Source organism: Zophobas morio, unplaced genomic scaffold (assembly GCF_036711695.1).
Source record: "Zophobas morio isolate AGI-343-1 ecotype UQ-CSIRO unplaced genomic scaffold, CSIRO_AGI_Zmor_V1 ptg000008l, whole genome shotgun sequence".
NCBI classification, from domain to species: domain Eukaryota; kingdom Metazoa; phylum Arthropoda; class Insecta; order Coleoptera; family Tenebrionidae; genus Zophobas; species Zophobas morio.
This window is the reverse complement of record NW_026972113.1, coordinates 1,148,084-1,175,578: the sequence shown is the minus strand read 5'-3', so window position 1 is coordinate 1,175,578 and position 27,495 is coordinate 1,148,084. Positions and strand designations below refer to the sequence as shown.

The window sequence follows — 27,495 nt, the reverse complement described above, 5'->3', positions numbered from 1 at the left end:
TTTCGGTAGTTTAATTTTTCATCTTTAATTTTGATTTTGACCAATTTGGATTTCTCAATTCTTCGATTTTTCGACTTCTCGACTTCTCGATTTCTCCAACTTTTGGCGGTTTTTCGATTTTTTACTTTTCAGCTTTTCGATTTTTCGGTGTTTCGAATTTTCAATTTTTCAATTCTTTTAATTTTCGAGTTTCGTTTTCTCGATTTGTTGATTTTTCACCTTTTCGATTTTTAAATTTTAGATTTTCGAATTTTTATTTTTCAGTACTTCAATATTTTTCATTTTTTCAAATTCTGCCATTTCTCGACTTCCCAAGGTTTCAATGTTTCAGTTCTTCGGTCCATAATTCTTTGATTTTTCAATATTTTTATTCTTTAAGGTTTCGATTTTTCGAGTTCACTTTTTTGATTTTTAGATTTCTCAATTTTTCAATCTTTTAATTTCCCAATTTTTGGATATTTCATTCAATTTTGTGATTTTTCAGTTTTTCGATTTTCCAACTTTTCTTCTATTTTTCAATTTTTCGATATTTTAGTTTTGACATTTTTTAGTATTTCTACTTTTCAATTTTTCGAGTAATGGATTTCTCGACTTTTTGCTTTTTGAATTTTCAATTTTTCGTTTTTTTAACTTTAGATTTTTCAATTATTTGGTATTTTAATTTTTGAATTTTTAAAATTCTAGATTTCTCGATTTCTTTTCTTTTAACTTTTTTGCTTTTTCGACTTCATTACTTTTCGATTTCTGGATGTTTTGATTTTTTCGATTTTTTACTTTTCGGATTTTCGGTTTCTCGATTTTTAAATTTTAGATTTTTGAATTTCTCATTTTTCATTTTTTTTATTTCTCGATTTATCGATTTCAAGTGTTTCGATTGTTCAATTTCTCGGTTTTCGGCTCCTCGATTTCTCGATCCTCTGATTTTTCGATTTGTCGATGTCTCAGATTTGAATTTTTCGGTTTTTCGATTTTTACTTTTGGACTTTTCAATTTTTCAGTTTTCCAATTTCTCTGTTTTTGATTTTCCTATTTCCCGACTTCTCCAAGTTTAGATTTTTCAGTTCTTCAATTTTCCAATTTTTTAATTTCTCAATTTTTGGATATTTCTTTCAGTTTTGGTGTTTTTCAATATTTCGTTTCTTCGACTTTTCGATTTTTAGATTTCCAGATTTTTCAAATTTTTGATTTCTCAATTTTTTCGACATTACCAGTGTTGGGAACTTTTCAATTCCTTTTTTTTATTAATTTTTCGTTTTTTAAAATTTTTGATTCTTTGACAATAAATACCAAAATAGTAACCAAAAATATGTAAAAAAACTATTGTATGATTACGGTATCAAACACATTTATTAAAGAATTAATTCTTAGTTCTCAGTTAAACAAAAAATAATTGCATGTCAAAATCGAGTGAAACATATGAGATGTGATACATGTTTGTAAATAAAAGCGTCTAAATAATAACTATTTTCCGCAGAAATTCTGAACGACATTAGAGTCGAGATTGGCCTGAGGTTGCTCCGGTCTACGGATCAAACACGTTCTCAGGTATATGGTTAAATGCAGTTGTATTTTATACCAAAAATTACGACGCTTCCTCTCAAAATAATTAAGTAGCTGTAAACTTATACATGTGTCATCTATTTGATCATTTTCAGGTTTTTCCTCGAGCTTGATTACACCAGAAAGGGTTTCCCGATGGATTCCCCAAGAACGCAATTAAATCCGACCACTTTCCTCAAATATTGCCACACCACCAATAAAATGTACGTATAAAAACGCTGCAAGAAACCATCAAATCACTCGTAATCAAAACAAAACTCCGAAATGAAGATCTTATTTTATTTTTTCTTCGTCACTCTCATCGCTGCCTCTCTGGTAAGTTGACTAAATATTTTGAAAAACATATTTTATTGTTGGATTTTTGGAAATTTAGGCACTAAGTATACAGGAGCAGGTGTACGGATACAGCGAAGCTTGCAAACGTCAAGTCGGTTTATCGGATGGGAGTGTGGGTTACATCCTCAGGACCTCCAGTGACCCAAAAACCAAGGCATATGTATCCTGTATTTTGAACAAAGCTGCGAATTCTTAATGTGACCATATTGCTATAGTTAATGTATCATTTTTTAATCATCCACGTATGTCAATTGCGACACGTGCATTTCGAGAGAAGTAGCACAAAAAGGGTTATCGATGTTATCATTCAAACGGATTGACCTCACATAATAAATATATGATAACCTAAACTGTTTTTTAAATTTTATCGTCAGTGTTGTGTGTTTTGCGAGATGGTCTTCAAGTGTTTATTGACAACAATTTTAATTATTGCTAATTATGTCGAACATTCTGGAAGTGAAGATCTTGGTATGTGAAGATTTAAACTAGATCTTAATAATAATAATAATACGTAATAACGAACTCTCGTTTAGAGCATATCCGAAGTCACTTCCTCTACCCCTACTACAAGCAAGACTACCAAGACAATCTCACCGGACCGACTCTTCAACTCCACAAAACCCTCACCTTTCATTTACCCTTCTTTGGATCTAGATACAACTACACTAGAGTGTCTCTAGATGGCTATTTAGGCTTTAGTGACCCTCTCGTCCAAGAAACCTACCCTCTGGTCTTCCCCGTTAAGAATTGGAGCCAAAACCACGATCCTTCCATAATAGGAATTTTTTACACCAAATGTATCCCAGGCTTGTTGCCTCCAAACGACACAGACCCTAGAAAACCTGGAGTCTATTTTCGCGTCGAAAGCAACCTTCGAGCACGACCTGACCCCCTAGGGGTCGAACTTCGAGAACGGCTTAAACAGGATATCAGAGAGGGTGTAATCGGAACAGACGATTTTATTCCAAAGCATGCTATTATTGCCACCTGGAAGAACGTATCTTTCGCTGGAGGTGGTTCGAAGGTAATTTTGCATTTTTTTCGCAACGTGTACAATCGCACGCAAATGTTTTGAGCCTATGGGCGGATCATTTTTGCCGGTCGTCACCGAAGGAGGCGGTCCAAATCGTCCAAGGGCAGAATTTGTAGGTAGGCTCAAACTACAACGAAATTTACGTGTTGACCAAATTCTTACCCTGAATTAGTTTTAATTTTATAAATACCCTATCTAAAATGTTCAGAATATGATGAGTCTATACTTGTGATTTACCATTCCATTAATATTTTTTGGATTTGTTGATACATACATGGTGACTCAAAAAAAAAAAATAATGACTGAGTCAATTTATTTTATTGGAGAAATCAAGAATTGCATAACTGAATACTTTGAAAGCCACGATCAAAATGTGTTTGCTTATCTTCGCCAAAAAATGCATGACGTCATCGTAAAATTTGATATTATCATTGCAGTAATATTTTTTAGATTTACTTATACAGCCTGTCTCAAAAAAAGGTCACTTCGATTTTCGATTTTTCGTTTTTTCGACCAACAGTTTCATCGAATTAGATTTTTCAGTTTCCATTTTTCTATCAACTTTTCGATTTTATTACTTTCTAATTTTCTGATTTTTCAAATTTGCGGTATTTTGATTTTTCGAGTTTTCAGTTTTTTCGTTTTTCGATTTTTTAATTTTTCGTTTTTTTGATTTTTCGATGTTTCGATTTTTTAATTTGCCATTCTTTCAATTTTCGAGTTTTCGTCTTTCCATTTTTAGATTTTTTGATTTTTCTGTTCGTCAGTGTTTAGACTTTGCAATTTTTTTACATTTTTGGATTACACTTTACTTTCCGATTTTTTTGATTTTTGAATTCTCGATTTTACATTTTTAATTCTTCGATTTCCGATTTTTCAATTTTCCGGTTTTTTAATTATTCTGTTCTTGATTTTTCGATTTTCCATTAATCATAAAATTTTTCGATTTTTTATTATTTGGATTTTCAGTTTTTCATTCGTTGGATTTTTCAATTTTTCGACTGTTTTATATTCCAATTTTTCAACATTTCGGTATTTTAATTTTTCATTTTTAATTTTCATTTGGGCCAATTTGTATTTCTCAATTTTTCGATTTTTCAACTTCTCGACTTTTCGAGTTCTCGATTTCTCCAAAGTTTCAATGTTTCAATTCTTCAGTCCTTAATTCTTTGATTTTTCAGATTTTTAATTTTTCAATATTTTTATTCTTTAAGATTTCGATTTTTCGACTTCACTTTTTTGGTTTTTTGAATTTTCGATTTCTCAATTTTTCAATTTTTTAATTTCCCAATTTTTGGATATTTCATTCAATTTTGTGATTTTTCAGTTTTTCGATTTTTCAACTTTTCTTCTATTTTTCAATTTTTGGATATTTTAGTTTTGACATTTTTCGTTTTTTTTTACTTTAGATTTTTCAATTATTTGATATTTTAATTTTTGAATTTTTAAAATTCTAGATTTCTCGATTTCTTTTCTTTCAACTTTTTTGCTTTTTCGACTTCATTACTTTTCCATTTCTGGATGTTTTGATTTTTTCGATTTTTTACTTTTCGGATTTTCGGTTTTTCGATGTTTCGATTTTTCAATTTCTCGGTTTTCGACTCCTCGATTTCTCGATCCTCTGATTTTTCGATTTGTCGATGTCTCAGATTTGAATTTTTCGGTTTTTCGATTTTTCGATTTTTACTTTTGGACTTTTCAATTTTTCGATTTTCCATTTTTCAATGTTTCGACTTTTCAGTCATCCGATTTTTCAATTTTTTATTTTTTAAATTCTGGACCGTCGATTACTCGATTTGTCGATTTTTAAATTTTTGGTATTTTAATTAATTGTTCATTGTTTTAAATTTTAGATTTTTCGATTTTTCAGTCCTTCAGTTTTTCAATTTTTTCAAATTTTGACGTTAAATTTTCAGTCTTCGATTTTTCGACTTGGCTTTATTGGTTTTTCGATTTCTCAATTTTTCAATTTTTTAATTTCTCAATTTTTGGATATTTTTTTTGATGTTTCGGTTTTTGGATTTCTCGGTTTTTTGATATTTTGCTTTTGGGCTTTGCAATTTTCCATTTTTTAGATGTTTCGATTTTTCAGCTATCCCATTGTTCAATTTTTTAAATCCTGGACTTTCGATTTCTTGATTTGTCGATTTTTCGGTTGTTCGATTTTTAAATTTTCGATCTATGAATTTTTATTGCTTGATTTTTGATGTCTGTATTTCCGATTTTTCAATTTTGTAATATTTTAATTGTTCCTGTTTTAAATTTTAGAATTTTCGATTTCTCGATTTTTCTATTTTTCAATTCTTCAGTATTTCTATTTTTCTATTTTTCAATTTTTCAAATTTTGACGTTGCTAAATTTTCTGTTTGCTCGACTTTTCCAAGTTTCTATTTTTTAAGTTCTCAATTTTTGGATATTTCTTTCAGTTTTTGTTTTTTTCCTTTCTTCTACTTTTCGAATTTTCGATTTTTTATTATTTGGATTTTCAGTTTTTCATTCGTTGGATTATTTAATTTTTCGACTGTTTTATATTTCAATTTTTCAATTTTTCAACTTTTCGGTATTTCAATTTTTCATTTTTAATTTTGATTTTGGCCAATTTGGATTTCTCAACTTTTCGACTCCTTTTGGCGGTTTTTCGATTTTTTAGTTTTCGACTTTTCAATTTTTCAATTCTTTTAATTTTCGGGTTTAGATTTCTCGATTTGTTGATTTTTCACCTTTTCGATTTTTAAATTTTAAATTTTCGAATTTTTATTTTTCACTTCTTCAATATTTTTCATTTTTTCAAATTTTGACGTTTCCGAATTTTCTCAATTAATCCATTTTTTTATTTTTCCATTTCTCGACTTCCCAAAGTTTCAATGTTTCAATTCTTCAGTCCTTAATTCTTTGATTTGTTTTCAATTTTTTAATTTCCCAATTTGTGCATATTTCATTCAATTTTGTGATTTTTCAGTTTAACGATTTTTCAATTTTTCGATATTTTAGTTTTGATATTTTTCAGTATTTCCACTTTTCAATTTTTCGAGTAATGGATTTCTCGAGTTTTTGCTTTTTGGATTTTCAATTTTTCGTTTTTTAAACTTTCAATTTTTCAATTATTTGGTATTTTAATTTTTGAATTTTTAAAATTCTAGATTTCTCGATTTCTTTCCTTTTAACTTTTTTACTTTTTCGATTTTCCATTAATCATAAAATTTTTCGATTTTTCGATTGTTTTATTTTTCGATTTTCGTTTTTCCGCTTTTGTGGTTTTTCGATTTTTCTGTTTGTTTCAGTTTTTATGGTTCTGCAATTTGCAGCTTTTAGATTTCAATTTTGTTACTTTCCGATTTTCCATTTTTCCAATTTTTGTTTTTTTTTCGATAGTCGTTTTTTCGATTTTCATTTTTCGATTTTTTGATTTTTCAATTTTTAGGCCTTGCAATTTTTTTACTTTTCGCTTTTTCGAGTATTTGTTTCATCGAATTTTCGAGTTTTCGATTTTCGATTTTTCGGATTTTCCGTTTTCCCATTTTCGATTTTTCGATTTTCCATGTTTAGATATTTTTCGATTTTTTTTTTATTTTTCGATTGTTCTGTTCGTCAGTTTTGAGACTTTGCAATTTTTACTTTTCCACTTTTCTATTATTTTAGTTTCGGATTATTCGATTTCTGAATTTTCGTTTTTTTTTTCATTTTTCGATTTCCGATTTTTTAATTTTTCGATTTTTCGGTTTTCCAATTTCGATTTTTCAATTTCCAGTTTTCGATTTTCCACTTTTTGATTTTACGATTTTTCGATTTTTCTGTTCGTCAGTTTTTAGGCTTTGCAATTTGTTTACTTTTCGATTTTTCGATTATTTTTTTCCAGTTTTTTGATTTTTGAATTATCGACTTTTAGAGTTTTTGACTGTTTTATATTTCAATTTTTTAATTTTTCAACTTTTCTGTATTTTAATTTTTCATTTTTAATTTTCATTTTGCCCAATTTGAATTTCTCAATTTTTCGATTTTTCAACTTCTCGACTTTTCGACTCCTCGATTTCTCCAACTTTTGGCGGTTTTTCGGTTTTTTAGTTTTCAGCTTTTCGATTTTTCGGCGTTTCAACTTTTCAATTTTTCAATTCTTCTAATTTTCGAGTTTTGATTTCTCGATTTGCTGATTTTTAAATTTCAGATTTTCGAATTTTTATTTTTCAGTACTTTAATATTTTTCATTTTTTCAAATTTTGCCATTTCTCGGCTTCCCAAAGTTTCAGTGTTTCAATTCTTCGGTCCTTAATTCTTTGATTTTTCAGGTTTTTAATTTTTCTATATTTTTATTCTTAATTTTTTGATTTTTCGATTTCTCAATTTTTCAATTTTTTAATTTCCCAATTTTTGGATATTTCATTCAATTTTGTGATTTTTCACTTTTACGATTTTTCAACTTTTGTTCTATTTTTCAATTTTTCGATATTTTAGTTTTGACATTTTTTAGTATTTCCACGTTTCAATATTTCGAATACTGGATTTCTCGACTTTTTGCTTTTTGGATTTTCAATTTTTCGTTTTTTAAACTTTAGATTTTTCAATTATTTGGTATTTTAATTTTTGAATTTTTAAAATTCTAGATTTCTCGATTTCTTTTCTTTTAACATTTTTGCTTTTTCGACTTCATTACTTTTCGATTTCTGGGTGTTTTGATTTTTTCGATTTTTTACTTTTCGGATTTTCGGTTTTTCGATGTTTTCGATTTTGTAAATTTAGGAGTTTTGATTTCTCGATTTTCCGTTTTTCGATTTTTAAATTTCAGATCCACGAATTTTTGTTGTTTGATTTTTGATGTCTGGATTTTTTCAGTTTTGCAATATTTTAATTGTTCAATGATTTAAATTTTAGATTTTTCGATTTTTCGATTTTTTTATTTTTCAGTTCTTCAGTATTTCTATTTTTCAATTTTTCAAATCTCGACGTTGCTAAATTTTCAGTTTGCTCTATTTTTCCAAGTTTCGATTTTTCAGTTCTTCAATTTTTCGAATTTTCGACTTTGCCTTTTTAGTTTTTCGATTTCTCAAATTTCCAATTCTTTAAATTCTCATTTTTTGGAAATTTCTTTCAATTTTTGTATTTTTCCTTTCTTCGACTTTGGAATTTTTAGTTTTGGACTTTTCGATTTTTCGATTTTTTATTATTATTTGATTTTCAGTTTTTCGTTCTTTAAACTTTGGATTTTTCAATTTTTTTACTGTTTTATATTTCCATCTCTCAATTTTTCAACTTTTCGGTATTTTAATTTTTCATTTTTAATTTTCATTTTGGCCAATTTGGATTTCTCAATTTTTCGATTTTTCAACTTCTCGACTTTTCGACTCCTCGATTTCTCCAACTTTTGGCGGTTTTTCGATTTTTTAGTTTTCAGCTTTCCGATTTTTCGGTGTTTCGACTTTTCAATTTTTCAATTCTTTTAATTTTCGGGTTTAGATTTCTCGATTTGTTGATTTTTCACCTTTTCGATTTTTAAATTTTAGATTTTCGAATTTTTATTTTTCAGTTCTTCAATATTTTTCATTTTTTCAAATTTTGCCGTTTTCGATTTTTCGATTATTTTTTCCAGTTTTTTGATTTATGAATTGTCGACTTTTCAATATTATGAATTTTCGAATTTTCGGTTTTCCTATTTTTCGATTTTTGATTTTTCCATTTTTCGGTTTTTTGATTTTTCAATTCTCGGTTTTTCAATCTTGCAAATTTTCGATTTTTCAGATTTGTGAATTTCCAGTTTTTCGATCGATCTACGTATTAGATTCATTGAATTTTCGATTTTCGGTTTTTCCATTTTTAGCTTTTTGATTTTCCAGTTTTGTATTTTCAGATTTTCTGTTTTTCGCATATCTGATTTATCAAATTTCCGATTTCTCGGCTTTTCGATTTTTCGATATTTGATTTTCGAATTTTCGATTGTTCAGTTTTCCATTTTTCAGCTTTTAGACTTCAATTTTTTTACTTTTCGATTTTCCAAATTTTCGAGTTTCAATTTTCAGATTTTTGATTTTTCGATTTTCATTTTAAATCTTTGAATTTTTCGGTTTTGATTTTTCGAATTTTTGATTTTTAAATTTTCCATTCTTCGGTTTTTAGACTTGAATTTTCTTTCTTTTAAATTTTTCGATATTCTATTTGCCGCTTTTCAGAATTTTCGATTTTCAGTTTTCAGATTTTCAATGATTAGAATTTTGGATTTTTCAGTTTTATGATTTTTCGATTTTTAGAAACTTTGAGTAGTCGAATTTTCGATTTTTCAATTCATCGATTTTTCCATGTTCAATTTTTCAATTTAAATTTTGCGATTTTCAATTTGTCCATTGTCGATTTTTAGAATTTTCGGTTTTTCAATTTTTCCATTCTCAACTGTTAGACTTCAATTTTGTTACTTTCCGATTTTTTGGTTTTCGATTTTCCAATTTTCAGAATTTCCAAGTTTCTTTATTCAGATTTTCGATTTTCCACTTTCTCGATTTTAGATTTTTCGAATTTTTGTTTTTCCAATTTTTTGCTTTTTCGATTTTTCTGTTCGTTTCAGTTTTTATTATTTTGATTATTTTAATTTCCGATTTTTTTTATTTTTGTTTTTGATTTTTTTAATTTTCAATATTACAAATTTTTGACTTTTCGATTTTCTGGTTTTCCCGTTTTTCAATTTTCGATTTTTGAGGTTTGTGAATTTCCACTTTTCGATCGACCTAGGTATTTGATTCATTGAATTTTCGATTTTTTGATTAGCCATTTTTAAATTTTCGATTTTTACGATTTGTATTTTTCGATTTTCTGTTTTTTGCATTAGTGAATTTCAGTTTTTCCGATTTTTGATTTTGGGCATATTTGATTAATCAAATTTTCACAAAAACTTCAAAACATCTACAATATTTCAAAGTATTCAGTTTTGCTATTCTTGATTTCTTCAATAAAATAAATTGAATCAGTCATTAACTTTTTTGAGACACCCTGTATAACCAAATCTAAAAAATATTAATGCAGTGATAAATCACAAGTATAAAACTCATCATATTTTATACATTTAAGATAGGATTTATTCTGCAAAATTTTGAGGTGACGTCATAAATTTTTTAGAGGGGATAAGCAAATATATTTTAATTAAAAATGTATCATCACGCAGACGTTAATTTATCTGTCTGGGGTTACAGAGAAACCCAGGTACCACAATTTTTACACATTGCGGACTTAGCCACAACTCAGAATACAGGTTCATTCAAAATTGTACCATCCCTTTACAAAAATCGTACCAACACAGAAACTGACATCCTATTCGGGTTCATACAGATGAACACAACCCGATTTCTGGACACCGATAAAACGAAAGTACCAGTAACTGTAACGATTTGGAGCGAACCCATTCCTCTAGCGTGGTACTTCGCACCACAATGGGAACAAAAATTCGGGAAACATTGGGCTAAAAATTTTTGTGATAGGTGGATACGCGACGACGAACAATTACCGAATTTCAGGGAACAACTTCCCAAGTGTCCGTGCTCTCTGTACCAAGCTTTAGCCGATAAAGGCCAGTACATGTCTGACTTCCTCTGCGACAAAGACTGGAATCCTAAGTGTTTATTCCATAGAAGTGCCGTCCACTGTGTTAGGACTCCAAATCCAACGTAAGTACCTTAATTATCTATTTAACTAAAAAGGTCCCGTGTAGTTTACAAGGTGAACAACAATGTTGCTACGACCGGAACTATTTCTTGATGTTATCACAAGATCAGCAGTGGGGTTCTTACCCCAAACGTAGCCACAGTTTGGGGTACCCACGTACCAAAGTACCGACTTTATCTCAGTGGTACCACGACATAGTCCCACGCTTTGTTTGTTGTTTGTGGCAGTCTGAAAGTTCACAAGGGTGCGAAATTCTCAGACATGAGAGGCGTCCAACTCAAGATTGCGTAAACTACGAAAGTCCTGGGATTGCTGGGGTTTATGGTAATTTACACATCATAACTTTCGACGATTTGGAATATACTTTTACCGGAAAAGGAGAATTTGTGTTGGTACGTTCTTCTAGTGTTGAGGTGCAAGGAAGGTTCGAACAAGTTTTGACTGGTCTTGGTGAAGTTAGAGCCACTGAACTAACGTCGGTGGTTGCAAGAGAAAACTCGACCATGGTTGTTGAAGTTAGAAGAAGACCAAAGGGGGCGAGGTGGCGGTACCACCTTGACGTTCTCTTTAACGGTAGAAGGGTTTATTTTGACAGAAATCCAACAAAAGTGAAACATTTGCCAGGTTTGTGGGTACTACCTGTCATAGTTTAAATTAAATTGTCTTTACCTTTTGTGGTAGGGGTTACCGTATACGTACCAAGCTACATTTTCGACCAATCTGAAGTCGTCATCATGTTCGAGTCTGGTCTAGGTGTTGAGGTTATAGAAAACAAAGGTTGTCTTATGGCAAGAGTATACGTACCAAGGAAATTTATAGTAATGGTTATAATTTGTGTTAGTAAATTTTGACACTTAACGTTAACAGAATCAAACGCGAGGTCTTTTGGGCAACTGGAGTTACGACATTTCCGACGACTTCACGCTACCAAATGGTACCAAAACACTTTGGGAAAAAATGGGCCCTGGGTGATTCCACCGATCCTCCAGCTCTTTTTACAAGGGAATATGGTGACACTGCGTCTACTTTTATCGATCCAACATATAAACCAGAATTTCGTACGAATCTCGAGAAACTCATACCTGAAAATCGGTCTCTTGATCGATTTATAGCTGGTGAAATTTGTCACTCGGACGACGCCTGTAAATATGATTATGCTCTCACATATAGTAAAGAAAGAGCGCTTATTTCAAGACAACATAAACACTCGATTTTGGTTTTGAAACACACTGCTCGAGAGAGATTTATTTCTTGTGGTGTTTTAAAAACTCCAAGATTTGGAAGAAAAAGTACTTTTCTCTTTGGACTTGGGGTAAAAGTTTGGTTTAATTGTATGCCGGGGTTTAGATTGGTTGGGGTTGAGACGAAAACGTGTTTGTCGAATGGAACGTGGACGCAAGGAAACACAGAGTGTGTAACTGAAAAAGCTCTAATAAAATCCACATATGTATTATACTTACAAGCTGTTCTAATTTTCGTGCTAAGATTGTATTTTCAGTCTTCTTAAAGTTACGTGTATAAGAGCAATTTATTTTTCAATTTTCCACGTTTTTTTTAAGACCTGTCTGGAGCCGAACACTTTTAATCGAATACTTGCGACTGAAATATTCTCGATTCCCTTTGGTCCGCAACCAACGTTAATAAAAGTTTTACGGTGAATTAGTGCGATAAAGTGATTTTAATTGATTCCCTTTGTCCTTTGTTCACATCATGAAGTACCAGATTCTAATTCTCACCCGAATTTAATAAAAAAATTCATTATTTATCGAACTGAAGGGAGCATTTGGTCGTTGCGGAGTTCTCATCCAGTTTAATAACAGAGCTTTAAAACTTTAGGCGTCCTGAAAATGTCAGGATTGATTCATTTCTTTTTATTGTTATAATTCATTCACATTTTCGTAGTTTAGGACGCCCTGTATATATCCCGCAAACACCAAACCAGCCCTTTCCCTAAAAATAGCAAATTCAATAAATAGGAGGTGTAGTTCGCATGTTTAATTGCGCGTCAAGAATTGATTGGATCGTTGCCTGTTTGGAAGCATGTAGGGTGAAAGCATCTACCAGGGAAATTTACATTTTACACGTTTTACGTGACCGTCACAGATCTGAGTTAATTGATTTATGTTAATGAAATATATGGGGTCTAATCATAATAAAGGGAAGATTAAAATGAGAAAGCCTTGTACGCGGAAAAATATTCCTCTGCTAATTTGAGTTACGGGCTTTGAGGTAACATAATTATATTAACCTATTTTTCGCATAAACAGCCTACCGTGGTTTAGGAGGCAAGAGGATCAGTCGGTACGTGGAAAAGTGTTTCATTGTACAGTAGGTGGATTTTATTACGTTCCACAGAAATACGAGGTTTTATTCTTTCAGATAAATTTCCTAAGATAAAGTGGAATTGGAAATCACTTTGACAAATATGTTCGATTTTACTACTACTACTTTATCAACATAATTTGAATGTACACTTACAATTTCAGAGCAGTCGTTTCAATAGTTTCTAGGAATCACAAAACTTAGAATATAAAGATGATAAAGATAACACATAATAATATCGAAAAAAAAGAAGAAGAAAATCATTATTAAACCAAATAATGGAATTACAATTATATTTAAGAGTTCTATAGTTTGTTCTTTTTGTTCTTCTTTCTGCCTTTGTGTACTTCCGTCTACATTTTCATCCCTCCGTTTGCTATTCTGTTTTCTGCCTCATTTTCTGTCCTATCAGCCCTTTCGCTCCCATGTGTCATATCTGTTCTGTCCTTTCTGCCTTTTCTGTCCCATCTGTTTTATCAGGTATTTTTATTCTATCAGCTCTTTCTACTAATTTTGTTATTTCTGTCCTTTCCTATATTTTGTGTCCGTTCTGTTCATTACGCTTTTTCTATTATTTCTGTTCTATCTATCCTTTCCATCCTTTAGGTCCTTTCTGTTCTTTATGTTCAATTTTCTCTTTGTGTCTTACTTGTCCTATCTATCCTATTTGTTCTTTCTGTACTATCAGTTTTTTCGATCCTTTCTGTACATTCTATGCCTTTTGCATGTTCTGTTTGTCTGTTTTATGTATTCTTTCTGTACATTCTGTTTCTGTCCAATTTGTCCGTTTTCTCCTCTCTGTGCTTTCTGGAGTTTATATTCGTACTGTCCTTTATAGAATAATCTGGGTCGTTATATCTTTCTGCCTTTTCCATTGTTTCTGCCTTATTTATTCTCTCTGTTCAACATATTTTTTTTTGTCCTCTGTTTTATCTGACCTATTTCTTCTTTCTATTCTTATTCGTTCGATCCGTTCTGTCCGTTGTATCTGTTCTATCTGTTCTGTCGGGTTGGTCCGTTCCATGTTTCTGTCCGTTCTCTTTGTTCTGTTCTTTCTGTCATTCTATCTTTTGTTTTTAGACCCTCTTTTTTGTTTCTTCTTTCGTCTGTATTCCTATGGTCCAACAATCTAACCTCTCTGTACTGTCTGCACTTTCTGTTCTTTGCTGCATTTTCTTCTCTCTATCCTGTTCTTTCTGTTTTATTTAATCTTTCTGTGCGTTCTGTTTCTGACATTTCTATCCATATGCTGTCCTTTTGCATGTTTTCGTTTTGTCCTTTCTGTGCTCTATGGAGTTTCTATTCTTACTGTCTATCCTCTCTATTCTCTCTCTCCAATATATTTTTGTCCCCTTTGTTCTATCTGTCCTATTTGTTTTTCTGTACTTATTCATTCCATCCGTTCTGTCCGTTCTCTGTTCTATTTTTTCTGTCCTTCTATCTTCTCCGTGTTGTCATCCCTTTCTGTCCTTTCTAATCTTTCTTTACATCTATCGTTTGTGTTTTTTCTGTTCTATTTGTTCTTTCTATCTTATCTATCTTTCCTATTTTTATGGATTCTATTCAATTTATCGGATTTGTTCTTTCTATATTTTCTGAAGTTTCTATACTTTGTGTCCAACATATTTCTTTTGTCCTCTCTGTTCTATCTTACCTATTTGTTCTTTCTATTCTTATTCGTTCGATCCGTTCTATCCGCTGCATCTGTTCGTAATGCTCGTTCTGTCGATTTTGTCTGTTCCAGGTCTATTCTGTTCTTTCTGTGTTTTCAGTTCCCTTTGTCCTTTCTATTTTTTCTCTCCATTCATCATATGTGTATTTTCTGTTCTATCTGTTTTTTCTATTGGATTTTTTTGGCGCCCCATTTTGCTTCTTCTATCTATTCTTTCCGTCCAACAGTCTAACCCTTCTGTACTGTCTGTACTTTCGGCCTATTTTTCTGTACTTTCTATTCTTTCTGAACATCTACCGTTGCTGTCCTATTTGAATTTCTATTGTTTTCATCGCATTTTTTTGCCCTTTCTGCCTGTTATCTTCTTTCTGTTTCTTCTGTCTTATTTATTCTTTGTGTACATTCTGTTTCTGGCCTTTCTATTTTTGTCTTTTCTGTCCTTTCTGCTGTATATATTCTATCTGTCCTATTTGTTCTTTCTGTCCTTATTCGTTCGTCCGTTCAATTCCTTTGTTGTCCGTTCTGTTCTTTTCCTTCCACCTGCTCTGTTCGTTTCCCCTGTTCTATTTTTCTGTTCTTCTATCTTTTTGTGTTTTCAGTACTTCCTTCCCTTTCTATTATTTCTCTTCATCTATCGTTTGCGTTTTCTGTTCTATTTGTTGTTTTTATCTTGTCTATCTTTAATATTTTTTCTATGCATTTTATTCAATCTATCGGATTTGTTCTGTTTGCTCTTTTTGTTTCCTCTACATTCTCTGTTCTTTCTGTCCAACAATGCACCGTTTCTTTTCTATCTGTACTTTTTATTCTTTCTGGCTTATTTTTCTGCACTTTCTATTCTTCTTGTCCATACCGTTATTATCCTATCTTTTCTAACCGTTCTCTTTTTGTCTTTTATCTCCATTCCGTCATTTCTATATTTTCTGTACGTTCTGTTTTCTATCTTATCAATCCGTTCCATCTCATCTGTTCTTCTTGTCCTATCTATCATATTTGTTGTTTCTGTCATTTCTGTTTTTCTGTTCTATATATCCGCTTTGTTATGTCCGTTCTATTCGTTCTATCTGTTTTATCATTTCGATTTCTTCCTTCGATCTTTCTATTTTTTCTATCTTCTCTGTCTGTTTTATTCCTTTTGTCCTTGAATCCTTCCTGTTCTATGTGTCCCTTTTCCGTCATTACTGTCTGCTATGTCCGTTCTGTACTTTCTGTCTTTCAATCTTTCCTGTTTCATCTGTCCTATTAGTACTCTATATCTTATTTATTATTTTCATCCTTTTCGTCCTTTCAATTTTGCTTGTCCTATTTGTCCTTTCTGTATTTTCTCTTTTTTTGTGCTCGTTCTGTTTATTCTGTTCTTTCTGTCTATTCTGTCCGTTCTCTTGGTTCTGTTCTTTCTGTATTTTCTGAAGTTTCTATTCTTTGTGTCCAACATATTTCTTTTGTCCTCTCTGTTCTATCTTATCTATTTGTTCTTTCTATCTTTATTCGTTCGATCCGTTCTATCCGTTCCATCTGTTCGTTATAATCGTTCTGTCGATTTTGTTTGATCCATGTTTCTGTCTGTTCGGTTTATTCTGTTCTTTCTGTTCTTCTTTCTTTCTGTGTTTTTTTTGTCCTTTCTATTTTTTCTCTTCATTCATCATATGTGTATTTTCTGTTTTATTAGTTTCTTCTATTGGATTTTTTTGGCTCCCCATTTTGCTTCTTCTATCTTCTCTATTCTTTCTGTCCAACAGTCTAACCCTTCTGTACTGTCTGTACTTTATATTCTTTCGGCCTATTTTTCTGTTCTTTCTATTCTTTCTGCCCATCTACCGTTGCTATCCTATTTGATCCTCTATTGTCTCCCTCACATTTTTTTGCCCTTTCTGCCTGTTATCTTCTTTTTATCTTTTCTGTTTTTTCTACTTTTCTGTCCTTTCTACTCTTTCTGTCTCTTCTGTCTTATTTATTCTTTGTGTACATTCTGTTTCTGGCCTTTCTATTTTTGTCTTTTCTGTCCTTTCTGCTGTATATATTCTATCTGTCCTATTTGTTTTTTCTGTCCTTATTCGTTCGTCCGTTCAATTCCTTTGTTGTCCGTTCTGTTTTTTTCCTTCCACCTGCTCTGTTCGTTTCCCCTGTTCTATTTTTCTGTCCTTCTATCTTTCTGCGTTTTCTGTTCTATTTGTTCTTTTTATTTTGTCTACCTTTTATATTTTTTCTATGCATTCTATTCAATCTATCGGATTTGTTCTTTTTGCTCTTTTTGTTTCCTCTACCTTCTCTGTTCTTTCTGTCCAACAATGCACCGTTTCTTTTCTATCTGTACTTTTTATTCTTTATGGCCTATTTTTCTGCACTTTCTATTCTTCTTGTCCATCTACCGTTATTATCCTATCTTTTCTGACCGTTTTCTTTTTTCTATTATTTCTATTCTTTGTGTTATTTCTCTTCTTTCTGTTCTATATGTCCATTCTGTTCCTCTTGATCTTCTTGTCTATTCTGTTCTTTCTGTATTTTCTCTCCATTCCGTCATTTCTGTATTTTCTGTACGTTCTGTTCTTTTTGTCATTTCGATTTCTTCTTTCTATTATTCTATATTTTCTACCCTTTCTATTCCATTTTGTCGTTACAGTCTGTTCTGTCCGTTCTGTCCCATCTGTCCTGTTAGTACTCTCTATGCTATTTATCCTTTCCATTCTTTTTTATTCTATCTGCCCTTTTTGTTCTTTCTATAATTTCTGTTTTGTCTGTCTTTTCTGTGATTTCTGTGCAAACCGTCCCTTCTATATCTTCTGTTCCTTCTGTCTATTCTATTCAATATATCCTTTTTTCCCGTTCCCTTCTTTCTATCCTCTTTATTCTTTCTGTCTTTTCTATCCTTACTATTTCTTCTGTTCATCTATTGTTTCTCCATTAGTTCTTTCTATCTTGTCAATCCGTTCCATCCTTTCTGTCCTGTCTGTTCTTCCTGTCCAATCTATTTTTTCTGTCCTATCTATCGTATTTCTTCTTTGTGTCATTTTTTTTTTCCTGTTCTATATATCCGTTTTGTTGTATCCGTTCTATTCGTTCTGTTTGTTTTGTCATTTCGATTTCTTCCTTCGATTTTTCTATTTTTTCCGTCTTCTGTGTCTATTTTATTCTTTTTGTCCTTGAATCCTTCCTGTTCTATGTGTCCCTTTTCCGTCATTACTGTCTGCTATGTCCGTTCTGTACTTTCTTTCTTTCAATCTTTTCTGTTTCGTCTGTCCTATTAGTACTCTATATCTTATTTATTATTTTCATCCTTTTCGTCCTTTCAATTTTATCTGTCCTATTTGTCCTTTCTGTATTTTCTTTTTTTTTGTGCTTTCTGTCTGTTCTATCCGTTATGTCCATTCTGCTCGTTCTGTTTATTCTGTCCGTTCTGTCCCTTCTGCCCTTTCTTCTGTTATAAATTATGTTTAAACAGATAATATTTATGGTGCCCTTGGCGACAAGTAAAATTCAAGAAATTATAAGAGTTTCTGTTTTTCCTACATTTTTCTGTTATTTTCAACTAAGTACTATTTTTTCACAAATATTCAAATTTTTTCTCTTTGAAACTAATTTTTACACTTAATCAGTAATCATGTTTCCCGTTTTCTACAATTTTCACTTCGATTACTACAACGTGTTGTCCAAAATTATAAAAAAATAGCGGAGTTGTAAATTTTTAAATATATTATATGATCATTTTTTCACAAAATACAACTCGAAAAAATCCTTGCATTGATACGGTTTTGTTTTTCTATTATATAATGAATCTAAATTTATAAGATTATACTCGACATTCAGTTTAAAATATTACTTAAACTTAGGAAAACTTAATTTTTTATTCAAGTCAAAAATAACGTAATAATAATTTTTGTGGTTATGAATGAGGGCGTTTTTTTAGCACGTAATTTTCGCCGATTAACCCCCGGCTTATAATATTTTTGCGGAAATCCACTCGATAATCCCCAATTACCTGAAACTGCTGTTGCTCCAGACCTCCAGACTCGCACTGCGAAAGTCCAATTTCCGATGGGACACAATCGCCATCCTTCTCCCAGTCCTCTCCCTGTCCAGCACCTCCCCACGACCCCTCGCCGGATATTTCATGCTCATTGTGAACACAAAACGCACTCTATCTTCCCGTTCTCGTCGTTCCACTTCCGACGCAAATTCGCCGCTCAAACCGCCTCATCTTCGCCACCGTTTACTGATCTAGATCAATTGATACCTTGTTGTATTTGCGAAATTTCGGATTCGCGCATGGCTTTTATTTACAAAGGTTCACTTTCAAAGAGGTGATTTCGCATCATCAAAGCTTTGGGGTTTATTAATATTGTGCATGCGCACGGCTAGGAATAGGACATTCACACGATAGTGATGGGAATTCAGAGGCGGTTTTGTGCAGAACAATGGGCTAGTTTTAATTGAATGTGGTATCGATTCAGGTTTTGCAGGAAGAAAATTTTGGTGGTGCTGGCTCGTTGGCTCTGGAACACGAGGAACGGGATGAGAAATGGCGCAATAAAACTGATGGAGTTGTAGAATACTAATGTCTAGGGGCGATGTACTCAGGGCTGGATTTTTCACCCGGACGATTTTTATTTTATGGGGGAATTTTATAATTGCTCAGCTGCCGGAATAATTACGGAAAGGTTAAGACCGGTCTCGTTTTTATACTTTGTGTAGAATATTGCGTTTTAAGAAGACTACTATTAAGGAATCATAACATTTTTATTTCAAATTTAGTTTTACGAAAAATTATTTTGAGACATACTCGTAATCTTAAAATTTATATTAAAATTTTTTTCATTTCATTAAAAAATAACACGTAGATAATGTTTTAAAATTGAAAATTGAAGCAACTTTTGCCAGAAAACTAAACTCAACACTACAACGGGCTGTCGAAATTTTTGAAGATCCCTTGAGAGAAGAAAACAATAATTCATGTATTTAAATAACTAAAAAAGAATTCCTAGGAAAAAATAATCATTGAAATCCCTAATTTCCCTTTAAAATCCTTAAGGAAATTGCAATTGGTTGGAATCCCTAACTATTTTTGAAATCCTTCATGGTCCTTCGAGCCGGATTTTGTTCTTTGGATAAAGAAAACAAGAATTAATCGGAATCCCTAATGGTCTTTCGAGCAAAGAAAGCTATAAATGTTTCTAATCTCCAGAAATCCATCGAACTAAATTTCTACATAGCTATTTGGACAGAAAATGAAAAGATCCATATTTTCTAATGGTCTTTCGAACTAAGACAACTTCAACGCATCCAAATCCCTGAAGGTCCTTTCAGCAAAAAACTTAATCCCTTAAAGGTTTCTACACGGCTTTTCGGTAAAACAGGAAACCATTGATTTCTTTTTTCAAAAGAATTCCTGGGTGAAGGGTTAATTGGAATCCCTAGGAAAGAAGACTAGAACAAAAATTCTATTGGAATCGTTAATCCTGTGGGACAAATGGGAAAATCACTTGTTAGAATTTTTAATGGTCCTTCGAGAGAAAAAACTGCAGCTCGGCGGAATCCTTCATGGTCCTTCGAGCCGGATTTGGTTTTTTGAGCAAAAAAAAAACATTTACCGGGAATCCCTCACGGTTTTTCAAGCAAAAAAAAACTATAATCGTTAAAAATGTCCAGAAATACGTTCAATAAATTCCTGTACATTACCCTTTGGACAGATAAGGAAAACATTCAGTGGAAGTCCCATTGGTCTTTTGACCGAATCAACTATCGGAATTTTTAAAGGTCCATTTAACAAATTCTACGGAAAAATCCCTTTAGAATATGAGCAAAACACTAGTTGAACTCCTCAATAGTACTTCATCGTTCTTTGAGCCGGATTTGGTCCTTTGGGCATAGAAAACAACGATTAGTCTGTATCCCAACAGGAAGACATTGATTTCTTTTTTCAAAAGAATTCCTGGGAGAAGGGTAAATTGGAATCCCTAATAGTCGTTCGAGTAAAGAAGACTAGAACAAAAATTCTATTGGAATACTTAGTCCTTTGGAACAAATGGGAAAATCACTTGTTAGAATTTTTAATGGTCCTTCGAGAGAAAAAACTGCAGCTCGGCGGAATCCTTCATGCTCCTTCGAGCCGGATTTGGTTTTTTGAGCAAAAAAAAACATTTACCGGGAATCCCTCACGGTCTTTCAAGCAAAAAAAAACTATAACCGTTAAAAATGTCCAGAAATACGTTCAATAAATTCCTGTACATTACCCTTTGGACAGAAAATGAAAACATTCAATGGAAGTCCTATTGGTCTTTTGACCGAATCAACTGTCGGAATTTTTAAAGATCCATCTAACAAATTCTACGGAAAAGTCCCTTTAGAATATGAGCAAAACAATAGTTGAACTCCTCAATGGTACTTCATCGTTCTTTGAGCCGGATTTGGTTCTCTGGGCGTAGAAAACAACGATTAGTCTGTATCCCAACAGGAAGACATTGATTTCTTTTTTTAAAAGAATTCCTGGGAGAAGGGTAAATTAGAATCCCTAATAGTCGTTCGAGTAAAGAAGACTAGAACAAAAATTCTATTGGAATCCTTAATCCTTTGGTACAAATGGGAAAATCACTTGTTAGAATTTTTAATGGTCCTTCGAGAGAAAAAACTGCAGCTCGGCGGAATCCTCCATGGTCCTTCGAGCCGGATTTGGTTTTTTGAGCAAAAAAAAAACATTTACCGGGAATCCCTCACGGTCTTTCAAGCAAAAAAAAACCTATAACCGTTAAAAATGTCCAGAAATTCGTTCAATAAATTCCTGTACATTACCCTTTGGACAGAAAAGGAAAACATTCAGTGGAAGTCCTATTGGTCTTTTGACCGAATCAACTGTCGGAATTTTTAAAGGTCCATTTAACAAATTCTACCGAAAAGTCCCTTTAGAATATGAGTAAAACATTAGTTGAACTTCTCAATGGTACTTCATCGTTCTTTGAGCCGGATTTGGTCCTTTGGGCGTAGAAAACAACGATTAGTCTGTATCCCAACAGGAAGACATTGATTTCTTTTTTCAAAAGAATTCCTGGAAGAAGGGTAAATTGGAATCCCTAATAGTCGTTCGAGTAAGGAAGACTATAACAAAAATTCTATTGGAATCCTTAGTCCTTTGGAACAAATGGGAAAATCACTTGTTAGAATTTTTAATGGTCCTTCGAGAGAAAAAACTGCAGCTCGCCGGAATCCTCCATGGTCCTTCGAGCCGGATTTGGTTTTTTGAGCAAAAAAAAACATTTACCGGGAATCCATCACGGTCTTTCAAGCAAAAAAAAAACTATAGCCGTTAAAAATGTCCAGAAATACGTTCAATAAATTCCTGTACATTACCCTTTGGACAGAAAAGGAAAACATTCAGTGGAAGTCCTATTGGTCTTTTGACCGAATCAACTGTCGGAATTTTTAAAGGTCCATTTAACAAATTCTACCGAAAAGTCCCTTTAGAATATGAGTAAAACATTAGTTGAACTTCTCAATGGTACTTCATCGTTCTTTGAGCCGGATTTGGTCCTTTGGGCGTAGAAAACAACGATTAGTCTGTATCCCAACAGGAAGACATTGATTTCTTTTTTCAAAAGAATTCCTGGAAGAAGGGTAAATTGGAATCCCTAATAGTCGTTCGAGTAAGGAAGACTATAACAAAAATTCTATTGGAATCCTTAGTCCTTTGGAACAAATGGGAAAATCACTTGTTAGAATTTTTAATGGTCCTTCGAGAGAAAAAACTGCAGCTCGGCGGAATCCTTTATGCTCCTTCGAGCCGGATTTGGTTTTTTGAGCAAAAAAAAAATTTACGGGGAATCCCTCACGGTCTTTCAAGCAAAAAAAAACCTATAACCGTTAAAAATGTCCAGAAATTCGTTCAATAAATTCCTGTACATTACCCTCCGGACAGAAAAGGAAAACATCCAGTGGAAGTCCTATTGGTCTTTTGATCGAATCAACTGTCGGAATTTTTAAAGGTCCATTTAACAAATTCTACCGAAAAGTCCCTTTAGAATATGAGTAAAACATTAGTTGAACTTCTCAATGGTACTTCATCGTTCTTTGAGCCGGATTTGGTTCTTTGGGCGTAGAAAACAACGATTAGTCTGTATCCCAACAGGAAGACATTGATTTCTTTTTTCAAAAGGATTCCTGGGAGAAGGGTAAATTGGAATCCCTAATAGTCGTTCGAGTAAAGAAGACTAGAACAAAAATTCTATTGGAATCCTTAATCCTTTGGGATAAATGGGAAAATCACTTGTTAGAATTTTTAATGGTCCTTCTAGAGAAAAAACTGCAGCTCGGTGGAATCCTTAATGGTCCTTCGAGCCGGATTTGGTTTTTTGAGCAAAAAAAAAACATTTACCGGGAATCCCTCATGGTCTTTCAAGCAGAAAAAAAACTATAACCGTTAAAAATGTCCAGAAATACGTTCAATAAATTACTGTACATTACCCTTTGGACAGAAAAGGAAAACATTCAGTGGAAGTCCTATTGGTCTTTTGACCCAACCAACTGTCGGAATTTTTAAAGATCCATCTAACAAATTCTAAAAGTTCTTTTAGAATATGAACAAAACACTAGTTGAACTTCTCAATGGTACTTCATCGTTCTTTGAGCCGGATTTGGTTCTTTGGGCGTAGAAAACAACGGTTAGTCTGTATCTCCACAATTTTTTGAATGGTATATTGGAATCTCTAATGGTACTTCTAGCCAAAAAAACTACTACTAATCGGAATCCCTAAGAAGAAGAGATTTTCGAGGGCAGAAACTGCAATCATCTGTCGAAAATTTTAAAGATTCCTAGAGCGAAAAAAACGATGATTACTCCAAGAATTTCTGTGTCCCATGCGGCAAATGGTCTTTCGAGCCGGATTTAGGTCTTCAGGTAAACAAATCAACAACTAGTTGGAGTATTAACGGTCCGGAAAAAAGGAAACTATGACCCTTTGAACCATATTTGTCCTTTCGGGAGAGAAATTCCCGACGGTTTTTTGGGCAAAGAAATTTGTAACACTGCAAAATCCCTGGAAAAAAATACCTAAATGCCTCTTTGGCCAGAAAAAACACCTCATCCAGTGAAGAAAACTACAACTCATCAGAATCTCGAAGAAAAGTTCATACGTAGCTCGTGCGAAAAATGGTCCTTCGAGCCGGATTTGGCTCTTCAGTATCTCTTCAAAATTAAAGTAATAATACAAATTTTACTAATCTGTCTAAGAAAGTGAATTTGCTTAATTATTTGTGATTAAAAGTGTCAACATTTAATTTTAAATAAAATATCCTATTTGATCTTCTATTGTCTCCATCACATTTTTTGCCCTTTGTGCCTGCTATCTTCTTTTTATCCTTTCTGTTTTTTCTACTTTTCAGTCCTTTCTGCTCTTTCTGTTTCTTCTGTCTTATTTGTTCTTTGTGTACATTCTGTTTCTGGCCTTTCTATTTTTGTCTTTTCTGTCGTTTCTGCTGTATATATTCTATCTGTCCTATTTGTTCTTTTTATCTTGTCTATCTTTTATATTTTTTCTATGCATTCTATTCAATCTATCGGATTTGTTCTTTTTGCTCTTTTTGTTTCTTCTACCTTCTCTATTCTTTCTGTCCAACAATGCACCGTTTCTTTTCTATCTGTACTTTTTATTCTTTATGGCCTATTTTTCTGCACTTTCTATTCTTCTTGTCTATCTACCGTTATTATCCTATCTTTTCTGACCGTTTTCTTTTTTCTATTCTTTCTATTCTTTGTGTTATTTCTCTTCTTTCTGTTCGATATGTCCATTCTGTTCCTCTTGATCTTCTTGTCTATTATGTTCTTTTTGTCTTTTCTCTCCGTTCCGTCATTTCTGTATTTTCTGTACGTTCTGTTCTTTTTGTCATTTCGATTTCTTCTTTCTATTATTCTATATTTTCTACCCTTTCTATTCCATTTCTGTGTTGTCTGTCCTTTCTGTGATTTCTGTGCAAATCGTCAATTCTATGTCTTCTGCTCCTTCTGTCTATTCTATTCATTATGTCCTTTCTTCCCGTTCCCTTCTTTCTATCCTTTTTACTCTTTCTGTCTTTTATATCCTTACTGCTTCTTCTGTTCCTAGATTCCTAGAGCGAAAAAAATCGATGATTACTTCAAAAATTCCTGTATCCCATGCGGCAAATGGTCTTTCGAGCCGGATTTAGGTCTTCAGGCCAACAAATCAACAACTAGTTGGAATATTAAAGGTCCGCAAAAAAGGAAATTATGACCCTTTGAACCACATTCGTCCTTTCGGGAGAGAAATTCCCGACGGTCTTTTGGGCAAAGAAAATTGTAACGCTGCAAAATCCCTAGAAAAAATATCTAAACGCCTCTTTGGCCAGAAAAAACACCTCGTCCAGTGAAGAAAACTACAACTCATCAGAATCTTGACTAAAAGTTCGTACGTAGCTCATGCGAAAAATAGTCCTTCGAGCCGGATTTGGCTCTTCAGTATCTCTTCAAAATCAAAGTAATAATACAAATTTTAATAATCTGTCTAAGAAAGTGAATATTAGTAATTCGAAATGTTAACATTACAAAATTTTTCTAGCCGAGTCGTGACCTTTAAGCTTCTCGATATTTATTCAACCCCACAATCTGTTTTATTTTAATCCAGGCCGGAGCTAGATTTCAGTTAATTATAAAATTTCTGGCTCTAGAAACAAACTCTTTTAATAATCAGCCGGATTTTTAGAGTGGCATTTTGTTAAGTTTTAATTGGAGCAAATTCCTTGTTAGGTTGAATCGATTCTGATACTAAAACACAGGAAATTTCATATCCGTTTACACTAAATAATTCACACTTTGCAGATTCCTAAAGCGAAAGTTAAACTGATGTTCCATTAATTAATCTGCTAACTACTTTGTTCAATCAATAGAATCACCGAAAATGTAAACCTCAACTCTCGAAAAAACGCTTAAAACAGGCCTGAAAGCGATTATAGTTTATGGTCCAAAAAAACTTGATTTATTTTTAATGTACAAAGTTGGAGAAGTTCGCCTCAACTTATCTCTTTAATAACTCGATATTACCAGCTCCCTTGAAAACTCTCCATCGAAATTATTCATCACCGTTCCCCTGTATAAACACAAATCACCATCTGTCCGCACCGACCGCAAAAGCACGAATTTTCTTTCATTTTTAATTTATTAATGCGGCGCTTTTTCAGTATTTCATCCACCATTAAAACTTCTTTGTCCTCAGCTTTCCCGTCACAGGCAATTGAAACAACTGCCACAGGGTTAATACCTTTAATTCCGAGCCAAGAGGACACGAATTTGGGTCACTATTGATCCATTTGCAACATCCAGAACAAGTTCCTGAATCGTCCTTACATCGTGCGCTTCCTGGGGGCTCTACCAGGTAAATGTACCAACTGCTAAAAAAGAATGAGCTCCGAATTAAGACGGAGTAATTCAGGAAGTTCAAGCGCCGCGCCCCAGGAAGTAAAAGTTCGAGTTCTGCTGTCTATTGTTCAAACTTAATTGCAAAAGTTGAAGGTCGTACCTGAGTTGTCGTTTTAAGCTCGACGAATTATTTATCTTTTGATTACGGGAGGTTATACATGGGTCATTAAATATTATCAGGCTAAACACGGGTTAATAGGGAGGGAGTCAAAAATTCATATGCAAATCCGAGCCGGCTGATGAGAAAATCAACTCAAATATTTATTCGGCTGGAGCGAGGATCGATAATGCGCGGCTTGTTAAAAAGTAACGACGTCGTGTTAAAATTAATTAGAATCAACAAAAAAAGATAAATTCGGGGAAGTCCATTGGCCGCGGATTCCTCTCGGTTTCATGCTACTTTTGGAGGGAAAAACAAAATTAATTTAAATTAAATATTACCGGGTTAATAACCACACTATTTTTTTTGTTTCATTTCGTAATGGAAGCTTCCAAATTGAAATTATCCACAAGCCACAACCAATCATCAACAAAGCTATCGATGTACGCCAATAACATTGATTATCCTGCTTGGGGATTGACAAGCAGAGATATTGACACTCCTGCATAATTAAATACCGCTGTTCAAGCAAATTTCTACACAATGTGTGTACTAGCATTACCTCGATGTCGACCGAATAACAGTTCCAACTTAATTAAGACCAAACAATCGCCTACAAATGAATTACAAATATTCCATAACACGAGCCGAAATTGTCGCTGCATAAACTTGCAAAATTGTGTATATTAGTTGGTTGCCGTCGTATGTTCGGTTAACGTCTTTGACTGTCAAAAAACTTACCTTTTGATGGTGCTGAGGAGGTCCGGCCACGCCAAAGTGAGCAAAGAATCTCTGATAAAAAATTCCCAGGTCGTTAGTTGCAATTCGCTGTACACTCTTTCTGATCGCTGCAACCGCGGCTTACTTGATTTCGTTTTCGCACTACTACTATGGCTAGTACCGGCACTAGTGCTAGGGGTGGCATCGTCCGACATCATTACACTAATGCAAGGGACTATGCTCATCCTGAAACAAAACCCTAATTACCCACAATTTCTCAAATCCTCAAATAAAACAAAAACCCTCCTACTTTCAGACAAACGTCTCTGACAAAAAATCCGCGCCGGTTTCTTTTAATATTTGCATCCGGCATGACTTTTAATCCCCGAAATCTAAACGTTTGTCATAAAAATGTTCAAGCCTGAGAGCACTCAATTCTCTGCACAAAGAAAACCAAAAGATAAGGACTCTCGAGACCGTTTTAAATACAACTAGACGTTCAACATACAATTAATTTTCAGCGCGCTGGGCTCGAATTAACAAAATGAACGTCCTGGAAACAAGTCGAGCGTGTTTTCCAATCGATGGGCACTGTCTTCTCGTTAACTTTTCAGGTGTCGGAGTAACAGTGATTAACATTGGGGACAATTCAGGGAGAAATCGATCAGTTTCGGGCTGTTTTCTTTAAAAGCACGCTGGAG

At 33.1% G+C, this 27,495-nt stretch overlaps 2 protein-coding genes across 3 annotated transcripts in view; one reads left to right on the top strand and one right to left on the bottom strand.

Annotated features, from left to right (window-relative positions):
- LOC135124988 (GTPase-activating Rap/Ran-GAP domain-like protein 3) overlaps nt 1-27,495 on the bottom strand; it is a 223,287-nt gene that overhangs the window by 172,703 nt on the left and 23,089 nt on the right. Inside the window, exon 2 of one of the 2 annotated variants that reach the window (XM_064050239.1) lies at nt 26,816-27,040. In XM_064050239.1, the coding sequence (XP_063906309.1) occupies nt 26,816-27,039 (224 nt within the window). In that variant the 5' untranslated portion in view covers nt 27,040. Of the gene's footprint in view, nt 1-18,537; nt 18,620-26,815; nt 27,041-27,495 lie in introns of those variants that run through there. The other variant, XM_064050242.1, reaches the window with a different exon arrangement.
- On the top strand, nt 1,681-14,319 carry LOC135124985 (protein mesh-like). The gene is made up of 7 exons (XM_064050235.1): nt 1,681-1,875; nt 1,934-2,364; nt 2,430-2,920; nt 10,235-10,569; nt 10,614-11,191; nt 11,249-11,385; nt 11,435-14,319. Exons 2-7 carry the CDS (start codon nt 2,289-2,291, stop codon nt 11,537-11,539), a joined length of 1,722 nt encoding a protein of 573 aa, XP_063906305.1. The 5' UTR covers nt 1,681-1,875; nt 1,934-2,288; the 3' UTR covers nt 11,540-14,319.